Below are 17,308 nucleotides of genomic sequence, written 5' to 3'. Positions count from 1 at the left end.
CTTCTGGTTCACAGAACCAAGAAATCTATTGTAAGATTTGTGTCTCCTAGAAATGATTGGAAAGTTATTTCCACTAGAAACCACAACAGTATGGCTACCTAAACAAGATGTAAACCATGGTAATATCCATAGACATATTAACATGAAAAGGGGCAATTTTGCAGAACCCCTCCCATAAATAAAAAAACTAGAGGTAATTAATGACTGGTGAGGAGGAATAATTAGTTTATTCCAGGGATTTGTTCCATAATTGGCTATTCAATGCAAAGTAATCAGCCCTTAAATCATACACACCCAGGCCACACTAAATGGACTCAGGTAGCTGTATTTATATATATATATATATATATATATATATATATATATATATATATATATATATATATATATAATAAAGTAAAAGAAGCCATCAACTTGAGAGAGTGAGAAGTGGAAATTGGAGAAAAGATGTAATTAAATTTCAACTAAAATATAAAAATTATAAAGAATTATTTGGAATCTCATTCATTCTCTGGAAAGGCTTCTACTTAACATTTAAGGTTTCACTTTATCCTGAAGCAGAGGAGAGCCTCTGATAATATTTGATAATATTTTTTTTCTCAAGACACTTTCTATCCTGGAATTCACTTTGTAGAGCAGCCTGATGTCAATTTCAGAGAACCAACTGCCTCTGCCTCCTGAGTGCTGGGATTAAAGGTGTGTGCCACTACCCACCCAGATTTTTTTAATGTGCATTGATAATATCATCTTTGTTTGAATATAAGACAGTCTTCATTTCACATTGTGATACTTGAACATGAGAGTTTTCATCTATAATCTAGTGATAGACTTTGTCTCATCCAAAAATCACCATTAAAGTTATAACATACCCTTTGATTGATGGCAGCCAAAGTTGGCACCTGTGTTCAGAACTTGTGGTGGTTTGAATAAGAATGGTCCATAGGCTTATATATTTGAATGTTTAGTCATCAGGGAGTAGACTACATGAGAAAGATTAGGATGTTTGGCTTTTTGGAGAAAGTGTGACCTTGTTGGAGGAAGTGTGTCACTGGTGGTGGGCTTTGAGGTTTCAAAAGCCTAAGCCAGGCCCAGTGTCTCTCTCTCTCTCTTCCTGCTGCCTGTGATCCAGTTGAAGAACTCTCAGCTACTTCTTCAGCACCACATCTGCCTGCATGCCACCATGTTCCCCACCATGATGAAAATAGATAATGATAAATAAACCTCTGAAAAAGTAAGCAAGACCCAAATAAATGCTTTCTCTTATAAGAATTGCTTTGGTTGTGGTGTCTCTTCACAGTAATGGAACACTCACTAAGACAGAACCTTCACCACAGAGACATATCATTTCATAAGAATGCTTGGATCCTTTTACTGTATCATTTTTACTTCCTCAATATGCTTCTAACTGTAACACTTCCATGATAATTTTTAATAATACTTTTTAACACAAAACTTTTATTGTTTACTTACTATTATAAGACCAGGACATCAGGGAAAAAAGAACAAAAGAATAAAATGTCATGAACCTATAACTTCGGAGAATTCTCTGAATAATGCCTAGAATATTTCTTTATCATTTTTAGGAAAAATTGTAAAAAAATATTTAATGGTAGTCTTTGTTGTATTTATATACAAATGTACTTCTCTGTCAATACCTTTGCTTTGAACTGTATATTCAACAGTCAAATACCATTCTACAGTATGCATAAGTTGTATTATTTTCTATGGAGTTCCAGAGCTTAAAGGACTAAATAGTATTGCACCTTTGTGCTTTATTTAATTGTCTACTCTGGATGTACTTAAAAGTCATGACTCTTGTCCTACTGAAACCTACTTATATATCTAATTCTACACACCTGTTCTTGGTAAGTACATTGCTTTTAGTCACACATTTGGTTAGAGCAACAAGAAAAGAGACTAAAACAGGTAGAGGGTGTCTTCTGAATCCATGAAAATAAACTAAAAAAGTACAGCAGCACAGATCTATGAATAAAGTACACCTTCTCATGCAACACTCTGAAAGAGCAAACTTTACTGAACACAACTCCTGTGCACACAGCACATTACAAGTGAACAAAGATGTCAGTCTCCATTAACTGCATCATAAGCAGATTTTATACATCATTGGGTATTTAGAAACAATGATATTCTTACATCCCCTACATAACATTATCAAGATCAAACAGTGCTCCGACCGGTTCTGCTGTTCACCTCTCAGGTGTTCAAATGCAAACCAAAACATTATGTGGGCACATCCCCAAATTACTATTAGACCCTTAGCAAAACTATTGCCTCAAGAGAAAGACATCTCTGGTTCCAAGACATAATGGTAAAAGTTGACCTGAAAATAATAGTGTTAGTTTTTAACAATGTAACCACAACCCCCGTGTTAACAACATGCACACAGATAATCTTCAAGCTGGACTTGTAGTTGTATCCTTCCAGACATGGAAAGGAATGAGAAAAACTGGGTCTGTAGAGACAGCTCAGCAGCAAGAGCACTGACTACTCTTCCAGAGTACCTGGGTTTGAATCCAGTACCCACATAGCTGCTCAAAACCATCTGTTACTCCTATTCCCCAGATCCAACTCCAACTTCTGGCCTTTTGGGCACCAGGCATGAATACTGTGCACAGACATACATACAGTCAAAACATCTATACACATAAAATATTTTTAAAAAGAGAGCAAAACCATATTTTAGCCTAGAGATGCCTCCCAAGGCTAACAAGAAGCCAAGAAAAGGGAGATTGGAAAAGGTGCAGGGAGGCCATTTCTTTAAGTGTATGGCTGTCAGGGTCATAAGTATTTTGTTGAACACTGGTCATCCTTTGAGAAGAATTCATTTTATCATCAAATGTAAGCCCTAATTGGGGCTCAAGTTCTCAAGCTAGAACCAAAAACTATCTCATAACAATTAAATATTCCTTCATGCAAGGCTGTGTCCTGTCTTGACCCACAGGTTGAGAACCATTGATTTAGAATCTAACTATAGAACTGTGCATCTCATGCAGAAAGAAATTCCCCACAGCCAGGGTAGGTCACTTGCTCCACAAATGGCCACCTCAGAACTCACAGACACAGGCACACCTGTCCACTATCACAGGATGCAAAAGAGTGGGCATAGCAAGCTTCCCACTTATGAAACTCATGGTTACTCTTGTTTTAACAGGAGAAGCATGTGAGAAAGCAGCCTGAGTTAATGCCATCTAAATGCCTCTCTCCCCATACCATGGTCTAAGAGCAGCTAACAAAGGCAACAACTTGACACAATTGAGCAACTGTTAGTTGCCTTTTCCAAGACTACATCCACCTATCACTCCACTTGATTCTTCAGCTTTTGCAGTGGATGTCATTTTGTAAATTGTTTCCTTAAACAGCATGCTTATTTTTTTTTAATTTTAATTTATTTTGCAATACAATTCAGTTCTACATATCAGCCACGGATTCCCTTGTTCTCCCCCCTCCCATCCCCCTCACCTTCCCCCCACCCCACCCCCCATTCCCATCTACTCCAGGGCAAAGCCTTCTCCACAGCCACAGACTGAGGTCAACCTGGTAGACTCAGTCCAGGTAGGTCTAGTCCCCTCCTCCCAGGCCGAGCCAAACAATCCTGCATAGGCCCCAGGTTTCAAACAGCCAACTCATGCAATGAGCACAAGATCTGGTCCCACTGCCTGGATGCCTCCCAAACAGATCAAGCCAATCAACTGTCTCACCCATTCGGAGGGCCTGATCCAGTGGGGACCCCTCAGCCATTGGTTCATAGTTCATGTGTTTCCATTTATTTGGCTATTTGTCCCTGTGCTTTATCCAACCTTGGTCTCAACAATTCTCGCTCATATAAACCCTCCTCATTCTCGCTAATTGGACTCCCAGAGATCCACCCAGGGCCTTGTCATGGATCTCTGCATCCAGATCCCTCAGAAGTTGGATGAGGTTTCTAGCACATCAATTAGGGTGTTTGGCCATCCCATCACCAGAGTAGGTCAGTTTGGGCTGTCTCTCGACCATTGCCGGCAGTCTGTTGTGTGGGTATCTTTGTGGATTTCTGTGGGCCTCTCTAGCACTTTGCTTCTTCCTATTCTCATGTGGTCTTCATTTACCATGGTCTCCTATTCCTTGTTCTCTCTCTCTGTTGTTGATCCAGCTGGGATCTCCCGCTCCCCCAAGCTCTCTTTCCCTCGACCCTTGCCTTTCATTACCCCCACTCATTTCCAGGCTGTTCATGTAGATCTCATTCCATTTCTCTGTCATTGGGCGATCCCTGTGTCTTTCTTGGGGTCCTGTTTTCCAGGTAGCCTCCCTGGTGATGTGAGTAGCAGACAAGTCATCCTTGTTTCATGTCTAGTATCCTGCTATGAGTGAGTACATACCATGTTTGTCTTTCTGAGTCTGGGTTACCTCACTCAGGATGATTTTTTCTAGATCCATCCATTTGTCTGCAAACCTCATGATGTCATTGTTTTTCTCTGCTGAGTAGTATTCCATTGTGTATATGTACCACATTTTGTTTATCCATTCTTCAGTTGAAGGGCATCTAGGTTGTTTCCATGTTCTGGCTATTACAAACAATGCTGATATGAACATAGCTGAACAAGTGCTCTTATGGTGTGGTTGAGCATTCCTTGGGTATATGCCCAAGAGTGGTATAGCTGGATCTTGGGGGAGATGGATTCCCAATTTTCTAAGAAAGCGCCATATTGATTTCCAAAGTGGTTGTACAAGCTTGCATTCCCACCAGCAGTGGAGGAGAGTTCCCCTAGCTCCACATCCTCTCCAGCATAAGGTGTCTTCAGTGTTTTTGATCTTAGCCATTCTGACAGGCGTAAGGTGGTATCTCAGAGTTGTTTTGATTTGCATTTCCCTGATGATTAGGGATGTTGAGCAATTCCTTAAATGTCTTTCGGCCATTTGAGTTTCCTCTGTTGAGAATTCTCTGTTTAGTTCTATAGCCCATTTCTTAATTGGACTGTTGGGCATTTTGATGTCTAATTTCTTGAGTTCCTTATATATTCTGGATATCAGTCCTCTGTCAGATGTGGGGTTGGTGAAGATCTTTTCCCATTCTGTAGGCTGTCGCTTTGCCTTGTTGACCGTATCCTTTGCTCTACAAAAGCTTCTCAGTTTCAAGAGGTCCCATTGATTGATTGTTTCTCTCAGAGTCTGTGCTACTGGTGTTCTATTTAGGAAGTGGTCTCCTATGCCAATGCGTTCAAGACTACTTCCTACTTTCTCTTCTAGCAGGTTCAGAGTAGCTGGATTTATGTTGAGGTCCTTGATCCACTTGGACTTAAGTTTTGTGCACGGTGATAGATATGGATCTATTTGCAGCCTTCTACATGTTGATATCCAGTTTTGCCAGCACCATTTGTTGAAGATGCTTTCTTTTTTCCATTGTGCACTTTTGGCTTCTTTGTCAAAAATTATATGTTCATAGGTGTGCGGATTAATGTCAGGGTCTTCAATTCGATTCCATTGGTCCACATGTCGGTTTTTATGCCAGTACCAAGCTGTTTTTATTACTGTAGCTCTATAGTAGAGCTTGAAGTCAGGGATCGTGATGCCTCCAGAAGTTGTGTTATTGTACAGGATTCCTTTGGCTATCCTGGGTTTTTTGTTTTTCCATATGAAGTTGAGTATTATTCTTTCCAGGTCTGTGAAGAATTGTGTTGGTATTTTGATGGGGATTGCATTGAATCTGTAGATTGCTTTTGGTAAGATTGCCATTTTTACTATGTTAGTCCTGCCTATCCATGAGCATGGGAGATCTTTCCATTTTCTGACATCTTCTTCAATTTCTTTTTTCAGGGACTTAAAGTTCTTGTCATATAGGTCCTTCACTTGCTTGGTTAGTGTTACCCCAAGATATTTTATGTCATTTGTGGCTATAGTAAAGGGTGATGTATCTCTGATTTCCTTCTCCGCTTCTTTGTCCATTGTATATAGGAGGGCTACTGATTTTTTTGAGTTGATCTTGTATCCTGCTATGTTACTGAAGGTGTTTATAAGCTGTATCAGATCCTTGGTGGAATCTTTGGGGTCGCTCAAGTATACTATCATGTCATCTGCAAATAAGGAAAGCTTGAGTTCTTCCTTTCCAATTTGTATCCCCTTAATCTCCTTATGTTGTCTTATTGCTCTGGCTAGAACTTCAAGTACTATATTGAATAAGTATGGGGAGAGCGGACAGCCTTGCCTCGTTCCTGATTTTAGTGGAATTGCTTTGAGTTTCTCTCCATTTAATTTGATGTTGGCTGTTGGCTTGCTATAAATTGCCTTTATTATGTTTAGGTATGTTCCCTGTATTCCTGATCGCTCCAATACCTTTATCATGAAGGGTTGTTGGATTTTGTCAAATGCCTTTTCTGCATCCAGTGAGATGATCATATGGTTTTTTTCTTTGAGTTTGTTTATATGGTGTATTCCATTGACAGACTTTCGTATGTTGAAGCACCCTTGCATCCCTGGAATGAATCCTACTTGATCATGGTGGATAATTGTTTTGATGTGTTCTTGGAGTCTGTTTGCCAGTATTTTATTGAGTATTTTTGCATCAATGTTCATGAGGGAGATGGGTCTGTAGTTCTCTTTCTTTGTTGTATCCTTGTTTGGTTTAGGAATTAGGGTAATTGTAGCCTCATAGAAGGAGTTTGGTAATGTTCCTTCTGTTTCTATTGTGTGGAACAATTTAGAGAGTATTGGTATTAACTCTTCTTTGAAGATCTGGTAGAATTCTGCGCTGAAACCATCTGGTCCTGGGGTTTTTTTGGTTGGGAGACTTTTAATGACTGTTTCTATTTCGTTAGGGGTTATTGGACTATTTAAATAGTTTATCTGGTCTTGATTTAACTTAGGTATGTGGTACCTATCCAGAAAGTTATCCATTTCTTTTAGGTTTTCCAGTTTTGTCGAATAGAGGTTTTTGAAGTATGACCTGATGATTCTCTGGATTTCCTCAATGTCTGTTGTTATGTCCCCCTTTTCATTTCTGATTTTGTTGATTTGGATGCTCTCTCTCTCTGTCTTTTGATTAGTTTGGATAAGGGCTTGTCTATCTTGTTGATTTTCTCAAAGAACCAACTCTTTGTTTCATTAATTTTTTGTATTGTTCTCTTTGTTTCTATTTTATTGATTTCAGCTCTCACTTTGATAATTTCCTGGCGTCTATTTTTCCTGGGAGACTGTGCTTCTTCTTGTTCTAGAGCTTTCAGGTATGCTGTTAAGTCTCTAGTGTGAGATTTCTCCAACTTATTTATGTGGGCATTTAGTGCTATGCATTTCCCTCTTAGTACTGCTTTCATAGTGTCCCATAAATTTGGATATGTGGTGTCTTCATTTTCATTGATCTCTAGGAAGTCTTTAATTTCTTTCTTTATTTCTTCCTTAACCCATTGGTGATTCAGTTGGGTATTATTCAGTTTCCATGAGATTGTAGGTTTTCTGTAGTTTTTGTTGTTGTTGAAATCCAACTTTAGACCATGGTGGTCTGATAGAACACAGGAGGTTATTCCAATTGTTCTGTATCTGTTTAGATTTGTTTTGTGGCCAAGTATGTGGTCAATTTTAGAGAAGGTTCCATGGGGTGCTGAGAAGAAGGTATATTCTTTTTTGTTAGGATGGAATGTTCTGTAGATATCGATTAAGTCCATTTGAGTCATGACATCAGTTAAGTCCTTTATTTCTCTGTTAAGTTTCAATTTGGGAGATCTGTCCAGTGGTGAAAGTGGGGTGTTGAGGTCTCCCACTATTAATGTGTGGGGTTTTATATGTGATTTAAGCTTTAGTGATGATTCTTTTACATATGTGGGTGCCCTTGTGTTTGGGGCATAAATATTCAGAATTGAGACTTCATCTTGGTGGATCTTTCCTGTGATGAGTATGTAATGCCCTTCTTGATCTCTTTTGATTGATTTTAGTTTGAAGTCTATTTTGCTGGATATCAGGATGGCTACACCTGCTTGTTTCTTAAGACCGTTTGATTGGAAAGTCTTATCCCAGCCTTTTATTTTTAGGTAGTGTCTATCTTTGAATTTGAGATGTGTTTCTTGTATGCAGCAGAAAGATGGGTCCTGCTTTTGTATCCATTCTGTAAGCCTATGTCTTTTTATAGGTGAATTAAGTCCATTGATATTGAGGGAAATTAATGACCAGTGATTGTTCATTCCTGTTATTTTTTGGTGGTGATGTGTGTGTACTTCTATACGTTGGGGTTTACTGCTGTGGCTTTATCTGTTGCCTGTGTTTTCGAGGGTGTATCTGACTTCCTTGGGTTGGAATTTTCCTTCTAGTGCTTTCTGTAGGGCTGGGTTTGTGGATAAGTATTGTTTAAATCTGGCTTTGTCATGGAATGTCTTGTTCACTCCATCTATGGTGATTGAAAGTTTTGCTGGGTATATTAGTCTAGGCTGACATCCATGGTCTCTTAGTGTCTGCATTACATCTGTCCAGGTTCTTCTGGCTTTCAAAGTCTCCATTGAGAATTCGGGTGTTATTCTGATGGGTTTGCCTTTATATGTCACTTGGCCTTTTTCCTTTGCTGCTCTTAATATTCTTTCTTTATTCTGTACGTTTAGTTGTTTAACTATTATGTGGCGAGGGGACTTTTTTGGGGGGTCTAGTCTGTTTGGTGTTCTATAAGCTTCTTGTATCTTCATAGGCATTTCCTTCTTTAAGTTGGGAAAGTTTTCTTCTATGATCTTGTTGAATATATTTTCTGTGCCCTTGAGTTGGTATTCTTCTCCTTCTTCGACCCCTATTATTCTTAGTTTTGGTCTTTTCATGGTGTCCCAAATTTCTTGGACATTTTGGTTCATGACTTTGTTGGCTTTAGTGTTTTCTTTGACTGATGAATGTATTTCTTCTACTGTATCTTCAACGCTAGAGATCCTCTCTTCCATCTCTTGCATTCTGTTGATTATACTTGCATCTGAAGTTCCCAATCGTTTTCTCAGATTTTCTATTTCCAGCATTCCCTCTGTTTGTGTCTTCTTCATTTTTTCTATTTCCCTTTTCAGGTCTTGGACTGTTTCCTTCATTTGTTTCATTGATTTTTCTTGATTTTCTCTCAGTACTTTATTGTTTTCTTCCAGGACTTTATTGATTTCTTCTAATTTGTTTGCCCTTTCCTCTAGTTGTTTACAGTGTTCTTCACATTTTTTTGTCTTTTCCTCTACACAAGCCTCTAGCTTCTTCATGATGTCATTCATAAGGCTGTTTTCTTCTGCTTCTTCCAATTTCTGATGTTCAGGTCTAGGTGTTGGAGGAGGGCTAGGGCCTGGTGATGCTGTATTGCTATTCATTTTGTTGTATATGTTTCTGCCTTGACGTCTGCCCATCTCCTTGTGGTTCGTTCTTGGCCTTATCCGCACACTTGGTTCAGACAGACCAGTGTTCCAAAAGGGAAGTCCGGTGCAAGATGGGAGCTGGGGGCCGGCCTCTAAGTCTCAGGCAGAGGCTTGGGGCTCAGGCAGATGGGCATGGGGGCAGGGCGTGGAGACTGCAGGGTCTGCCAGGGGTCTTGGAGAAGGGGATCCTTCCCGGTGGGGCTAGCAGGGAACCTGCCCGGTGGCCAGAACCTGGGGCCAAGTTGGGCAGGTCTTCCCTGGAGTGGCTGGTGCCCAGGGATGGGGTCCGGGGCAAGGAAGGCCACTCACTAGTGTTCCAAAAGGGAAGTCTGGAGCAAGATGGGAGCTGGGTGCCGGCCTCTAAGTCTCAGGCAGAGGCTTGGGGCTCAGGCGGATGGGCGTGGGGGCAGGGCGTGGAGACTGCAGGGTCTGCCAGGGGTCTTGGAGAAGGGGATCCTTCCCGGTGGGGCTAGCAGGGAACCTGCCCGGTGGCCAGAACCTGGGGCCAAGTTGGGCAGGTCTTCCCTGGAGTGGCTGGTGCCCAGGGATGGGGTCCGGGGCAAGGAAGGCCACTCACCAGTGTTCCAAAAGGGAAGTCCGGAGCAAGATGGGAGCTGGGGGCCCGCCTCGCTTATTTTTTGAAATCATGTCTGAAGGTTTAGAGTAGTGGTTCTCAACCTTCCTAATACTGCGACCCTTTAATACAGTTTCTCATGTTGTGGTGAACCTCAACAATATAAATGTTTCATTGCTTCTTCATAACTGATATCTGATACTTCATAACTGATATCTGATATTCAGGATGTCTAATATGTCACTGCTGTTAGTTAAGACTCACAGGTTAAGGTTTAGATGGACACATCGTAAATTCTCTTAGGTTTGAGTTGAGTCCAAATCACCAAAGCAGATAAAAATATATTTAGGTTTCTCTGCCGAAACTTATTGATTTCAAACTTAGTTAAATGGAGATAGAACATTTAGTAATGGCCCAAGAAAAAAAATATAAAAATAATAATTTCCATTGAGTCTGAACTAGAGAAGTTTCTTGATTTAAGAACTTCAATTCAGAATTGAAATCATACATGTATAAGACCTGGATTAAAAAACAACAAATAACTAAATGGGAGGAAGGCCGAGGAGATGGCTCAGCAGATGAAGGCACTTGCTGCCAGGTCTGACAACCTGAGTTTGAGCCTGGGATCCACATGGTGGTGGTGTTCCTAGAGTCTGGACCCCAAAAGACCAGCAAGCAACCAGATCCAATAAAAAAGCAAATAGTCTTTTATTGCAAGTTAATTTGGTCCTCTCCCTCCATCTTTCAGAGCAGTAGAGCAGGGGAGACCCTGAATAGCAATGGGCAAGGTAATTATAAGCAGTAAAGCAAGGGGGTATTGGGGGTCTTTGGGCTGCATAGGAACAAACTCAGGATTGGCGTACCTCCCAGCCAGAGGTGCTGACCTTGGCTTAATTGGTCAGTTTCAGCTGCAGGAAAGTTATTATCTCTTACAGGGTTTGCTGTGGTTACTACATTTTATCTTTATCATGAGCCTGCTAGTTGTATTTTTAATTAGTTTCTTTTACCATATGGGAACATGTGATGGGGTTTCTTTAGTAACTAGAACTAGGCCCAAGGTCAGTGGTTCAAGGGCACATCTTGTTGAGCCAGGGCCTACAAATTGCTGGGTCTTCTCTGCAGTCTGTCATGGCTGCAGAATGGCCAAAGCAGGGTCTGGGCAAGGGCCTAGGCTCCTCATTTCCCCCTCTAGATGTTACTTAAGAGGACCCAATCATGGGATCTCTCTGAGGGTCCCTAAGGGATGGTACTGAGTCCTCAGCACCATCACCTGTACTGTATCCGTTCCTTAACAAAGGAAACTAATTTGTTCAGGATACAGGGACCAAAGGTGAGAAAGAGTAACTACATCAGTATGGGACCCAGCAAGGTGGAAATCAGATTTTCAATCATGAGAATGAGTTGAACAGTGACCACCAGCTCTGCGTTTGTTCTTGTTCCCGTTTACATTTTTGCCAACCCCTCTCTGACGTTTGCCAAAGACTCTTTATCACCCCATAAGGTCAACATAGAAACAACGTTCTTCTCCAAGAGCTGCACATAGCCCCTCTTGCTGTAAGAATATGAGGTCCAACCCACATTTGTTTTGTAACACCACTTCAGCAATGGAAGACAGCAAGGCTTGTAGGTCGGCAATAAAGTTTTCAAGCATTTCTATGTCTATGTTGATGGCAGCTCGTGGGTCATTGTAATATTTCTCTTATACCATTAAAGATGGTATCCCAGACCCTGCAGCTGCCAGTCCCAGGCTTAGGAGGTCACCTAACATGAGGGCTGTCATGGGCTCTCAGTTTAGTCAAGCCTGGTTCCACTCTAGCCTTTGGCATATGTCTTTTTCTTGATGATAGATTATTTTTGGAACCAAACATACCAATATGCAAAAGCCTTTTGTCTGACTCAATACCTGCCAGTGGACACAGGGGGTCAACCTGCAGGAACATGGCCACCACCGTCCTCCGGGAGAAGGAGATATCTGTGGGAAGCTCTGAATTGACTAATTATATAGTGGCTTGTTAGAGGCAGCCACGGTTCCTAGGCAGAGTCCCATTCCCACAACAGACTGTAGAGTGAGCCTGCCCTCTCCTTTCTATTGTCAACAGCACTGAGAAGGTTGGACAGATTCAGCATAATTTCCCATAGCAGCTATTCCTTCATAGTAGGGGGCCTTAGTGTCAAAGTATAACCAACAAGAATGAGAGAGATTTTGTTTAGAAGCATTTAGGACTTGATAGGAGGCCTCTAGCAGTTTTAAGAGAGGGTCTGGCTCTGGTATGGTCTGAGCAGACAGCATAGTGGGGAGGGGAGGTGCCCCGAGGGGTGTAACAATCTGATAGGAGAGCTGGGATGGCATGGGACTAGTCAGTGTGTTCTCTCTGGGAGAAGGGCCAGTTCAGGTGGTGTCAGCACTCTGTTGGGCCCTATCTTTTGGGGATCCAGCCCTCCTGGGGTGGGGTAGGGATTAAGGCTATCAACTGAAGAGTGACTAGAGCCCCTGCATCATATCCAGACTCACATAGTCTAATATCCCATATTTTACAGATATTCCAATCTTTTGCCTTTTTACCTTGTTTTCTGAAGGTTATTTTTACAGGCTTACAGAGGTGTGGGACAGGTCCTGGGCAAATTATGCCACAATGGTATCAGATTTAGGATCAGTGGGGACACTATTAGGTTTTTGGTGGAGTGAGATGAGGTCTGTTGTGACTGGGGCCTTCTACCACATGTGTTCAGTAGACTCATGCTGTGGCATGGTCTGTATGTCAAATGTGTTGCTGATTGGTCAATGAATAAATCACTGATTGGTCAGTGGCCAGGCAGGAAGTATAGGTGGGACTAACAGAGAGGAGAATAGAGCTGGGAAGGAAGGCTGAGTCAGAGAGGCATTGCCAGCCGCCACCATGACAAGCCGCATGTGAAGATGCCGGTAAGCCACGAGCCATGTGGCAAGGTATAGATTTATGGAAATGGATTAATTTAAGCTGTAAGAACAGTTAGCAAGAAGCCTGCCACAGCCATACAGTTTGCAACCAATATAAGTCTCTGTTTACTTGGTTGGGTCTGAGTGGCTGTGGGACTGGCGGGTGAGAGAGTTTGTCCTGACTGTGGGCCAGGCAGGAAAACATTAGCTACAGACTCACAACTCCAAACCTTACAAAGTTAGTCAGATGGGCCCCCAATTTGTTAGCTCTTAATTTTTCCCAGCCTAGACAGACATAAAAACATGCCCTCCTTAAATGATCAGTTGCCCATATAGTTGTACACCAAATATCCCAGGCTTATCTTTCTAGTGAGGGCCTGCTATTTTACAAATGTCAAAAACAATGTCAGGAAACCATATCCCCAGTTGGATGGCTTTAGAGATCTGCTTGACCAGGTGTCCATGGGTGTCTAAAACCTGCCAAGTGAGATTTAGGCATTGATGTGGGCTACTAACGGCCCCATCTGATGTTAGGAGGGCAAGGAACAAAGCAGGTATCAATATGGCCATCGGGAGATCTGACCTTCAGTTTAAGTCTCAGGAGGCTGTCAGGATCAAGTTTTGCCGTCCAATTCCAGCAGGGTCTGCTGCCTCCTGATGATCTCAGTGGCTCCTTCAACTCTGGATCAGATACATGGACATGGGAGTGTGGATCCAGTTGGCAATTCCATCAACTTTGATGGCAGTGGCTGTGGTCAGAATCACAGTGTAGGGTACCTTCCAGTGAGGCTCTAGGGTTCTGTGCTGATGTCTGCGGACATAGACCCAATCTCTGAGCTGGAACTGGTGCAAAGTGGGTGGAGGGGCTTTTTCACCCATCTCTTGTAATCAAGGGCAGATATCTTTGAATACTGAGGCTGCTGCATTTACGGAGGCAAACAAGTTAGCATCATTAAACTCAGTGATCAATTTTGACCACAAATTGGCAACTATGAGAGAGAGAGTCTACCGAACAGGATCTCAAATGATGCGAGTCCAAGTGTATACAGAGAGTTTTGCACTTGATACAGGGCAAAAGGAAGGAGAGACACTCAATCTCTGCCAGTCTCCATGACTGACAATTTGGTAAGGGTCTCTTTTAGCACCTGATTCATATGCTCTACTTGTCCAAACTTTGCAGCCTGTAAGCACAATGTATTTCCAAACCACCCTCAAAAGCTTAACTAAGCTTTGAATTACCTAGGCAGCAAATGTGGGTCCCTTATCTGAGTCTAGCGATTCAGGCATTCCATACATGGGGATAATGTCATCTAGAAGCTTTTTGACCACCATCTGGGCCTTCTTGTGCTTGGCAGGGAAGACTTTTACCCATTCTGAAAAGTATCTATAAAAACTAATAGATATTTATAGCCATATTTTCCAGGCTTTACCTCAGTGAAGCCAGTCTCTCAATGAGACCCTGGGTGGTCCCCTCTCAGCCACACTCTGTGCTGCCTCTGGTGGGTTTGGGGTTAGTTAGCCAGCAGGCCAGCCTTTTAGAGGATATCTCTTCCACCTTGAGATGAGATTGTCTCCCAGGTACCCAAGCCATTCCGCCAGTGCATTCACTTAGATTTTATGCGGGCTTCACAGACGAAACTCCAACAGCTAGAATCAGCCAGACACAAAAACCAGAAACTGAAAGGAGAGCTTGCCTGTGCAAATTAGAAAATTACCTGATAGTAGGCACTGTAAGACTGAATGGCAGGTGGTTGTGGTAGGTTTGGGGAATCTCAGTGGAACTTCCAAAATGATGTGCCCAGAGACCAAAATCCCAAAGACCACCAAGTGACCAGATCTGATGCAAAAGCAAAGAATCTTTTATTGCAAGTTAACTTGGGCCTCTCCCTCTGTCTGTCACAGCAGTGGGGCAGGAGAGAACCCAAGTAGCAATGGAGCAGGGTATTTATAGGTAAAGCAAGGGGGTCTGGGGGCCTATGGGCTGCATAGGAACAGACCCAGAATTGGTGTAACTCCCAGTCAGAGGTGCTGTCCTTGGCTTAATTGGTCAGTTGCAGCTGCAGGGAAGTTATTTTTCTCTTATAGCAGTTGCTGTGGTTACTACATTTTATCTTTATTATGATCCTGCTATTTGTAATTTTAATTTTTTTATCATGTGGGGACATCTGGTGGGGGAATTTTAGCAAATAGAGCTAGGCCCAAGGTCAGTGACTCAAGGGCACATCTTGCTGAGCCCAGGGCCTACACCCTGCTAGGTCTTTTCCACAGCCTATCATGGTTGCAGAATGGCCAAGCCAGGGGTCTAGGCAAGGGTCTGGGTTCCTCAGGTGAAAGTTTTGAACTGCTTCCTTCAGCTTGTCCTCTGACCTCCAAACACACAGTGGCATGTTTACCCACAGACAGACGGTCACAAACATACACAACTAAAGAGAATTTAGAATGCTGTATCAGACTTCTTTCAAATGTACAAAAGAGTGTAGCATCTTATATATATTTAAAAGATATGCTACATTGATTTAGCATTCACTCCATTGTAATTCCAGTACTTGGGAAAGATAGGTAGGAGTATTGGAGTTGCAGGTTATCCTGTCTCCACACTAAATTCAAGGTCTACATAGTTGGAGGCCAGCCTGGTCTACATGAACCCAAAAAACACAAATCCAAACAAGAGCAAACCAGAAACCAAAATAACAACAAATTATCTTTCTCCAGGTGCAATCATGGTTTAATGTGCTATGTATAATTTCACCTTTGCTTTCCATAGGGGTTCACAACACTCATCCATTTGCTTGTGCCATACAGCATGGTCAAGTGTCCTGATCATGAGAACTGATAACCAGAATCCCACCCTCAGAATTCTACTATGCAAATCTAACATAAGACGTGGGTTATGGGAATTCTTCTGAGGCTGTCAACATACAGTGTGCCTGGGCTGGACTCTCCGGCTGACTGGATAGACCATTTTTCTCCTCCTGGATTTTGAATGCCATTTATGTACTTGCTAAACTATCTTTTTCTCCCACCAGGCTCAGCCACCCCTTGAAAACTGGCTGTAGGAGTCACCTTTGCCCAGAGCCCCCAAGCTTGCTTCATCCCACACCCACAGTGTGAATATGGAGTGTGAACATAGAGTGAATGCTCACCCTCTGACTATCTGGGAACCCTAGTAAAGGCTCTGTTCCATCCCTGCAAGGCCCCAAAGTTGCTTGTCTTCAGAGTTTGTGTCAGGGTGCCTACACTCCCATGTGGCCAGAGACAAGACAAAGAGCCCCAACTTCGCTTATGGTTTAGGCACTGTGAGGATGCTACAGGGCATGTCCTGGGTCAGTTTTCTCCCATCCTGCTAGAAAGCACAAAGCACAGGTCTTGGTTTCTTGCCCCAACATTCAATATTCATATGGGCCTCTGGCTTGGGCAGTGCAGAGACTGAAGTTTGGATACTTTGTAGCTATACCTTACAGCCAGGGGCACCGGTTGCGGAAAAACACAAAAGTAAGCACACGGGGGTGGGGTGGAAGGTGGGAGGTGGGGCGTGGGGGGTGGGAAGAGCATGTCAGCCAGGAGTTGGCGGAAGAGCACACAGTGGGAGGGTGTTGTGGGAAGGCGTCTCCGGTGTGTGGGTGGGTGGTGGTGTCCGGAAAGCCAGGTGGGCTGTGGGGCTGAGCACCGCGCCGTTCTGTTTCGACTTCTGGTGTTTGGAGTCCAGCATTTGCCAGCCTCTTCCTGAAAAAGAACAGTGTTTTGGAAAGGTACCCGGCACCGTGTTGCTGGCCCTGTGGTTCCAGCCTGGGTGGGGGGATTCAGAGAGCCTTGCCTTTTTCTTCCTCAGATAAGGGTCTCATCAGGAATGGACCTTGGTCCCAGCCAGCAGGGAGTTAGAGTACTGGACAAAACGGGAGTCCTAAGATAGCTTTCTTCCTCATCTACAAGAGCCTTGAACTTTCTGTTGGGAGCTGTTGAGGCACATGATGGATGAGGCCTCTACAAATGGCACATTAAGCTGCATTGTGGATTTAGCCTTTGCTAGTACAAAACAAAAAAAGAGGTTTCTGGGCTACATGCTACTTGGATAAAAACATAGACCCACGATAGCTCCCAGAGCTGGTGGTAAAGTACCACGCCATGTTGGGAAGCTGAGGTGGGCGGAGCCAGCAGCCACAGCTGCTGTAGCTTAAAGCAATAGATTCACAATAAGACAGATTCAGATGTAATAGTTTAAAATGTGTGTAAAATATACGTAGGCTTAAAAGAGACAAAAAAAAAGGTGATATATACAGTATAGAAACAAATACATAGTTTTAAAAAATAAAGTCTTTAAAGAGACAGTAAAATTAATATAAAAAATAAGCCACGTAGAGATGACTATTACACAGAGAGTCTAGATTGTGTTGTCTTTGGGATTCTTAACTACAGAGAGATATTTGATTGTAAAGGAAGCTGAGTTAAACCAGTATATATATTTTAAAGATA

General features: G+C 42.5%; 1 protein-coding gene across 9 annotated transcripts in view; it reads left to right on the top strand.

The window, feature by feature from the left end:
• LOC128120393 (olfactory receptor 1571-like) overlaps positions 1–17,308 on the top strand; it is an 89,564-nt gene that overhangs the window by 46,942 nt on the left and 25,314 nt on the right. For 2 of the 9 annotated variants that reach the window (XM_052754335.1, XM_052754331.1), the window contains exon 7: positions 15,865–16,357. The exons of the other annotated variants lie outside the window; for them this stretch is intronic. In XM_052754335.1, coding sequence (XP_052610295.1) covers positions 15,865–15,894 — 30 coding nt within the window. In that variant the 3' untranslated portion in view covers positions 15,895–16,357. Of the gene's footprint in view, positions 1–15,864; positions 16,358–17,308 lie in introns of those variants that run through there. 9 annotated transcript variants of the gene reach the window in all.

Source organism: Peromyscus californicus, unplaced genomic scaffold, assembly GCF_007827085.1.
Source record: "Peromyscus californicus insignis strain IS unplaced genomic scaffold, ASM782708v3 Scaffold_2__1_contigs__length_46816999, whole genome shotgun sequence".
In the NCBI taxonomy this organism is placed as follows: Eukaryota; Metazoa; Chordata; class Mammalia; order Rodentia; family Cricetidae; genus Peromyscus; species Peromyscus californicus.
Note: the sequence above shows the minus strand (reverse complement) of the source record. Positions and strands in the feature narration are given on the sequence as shown.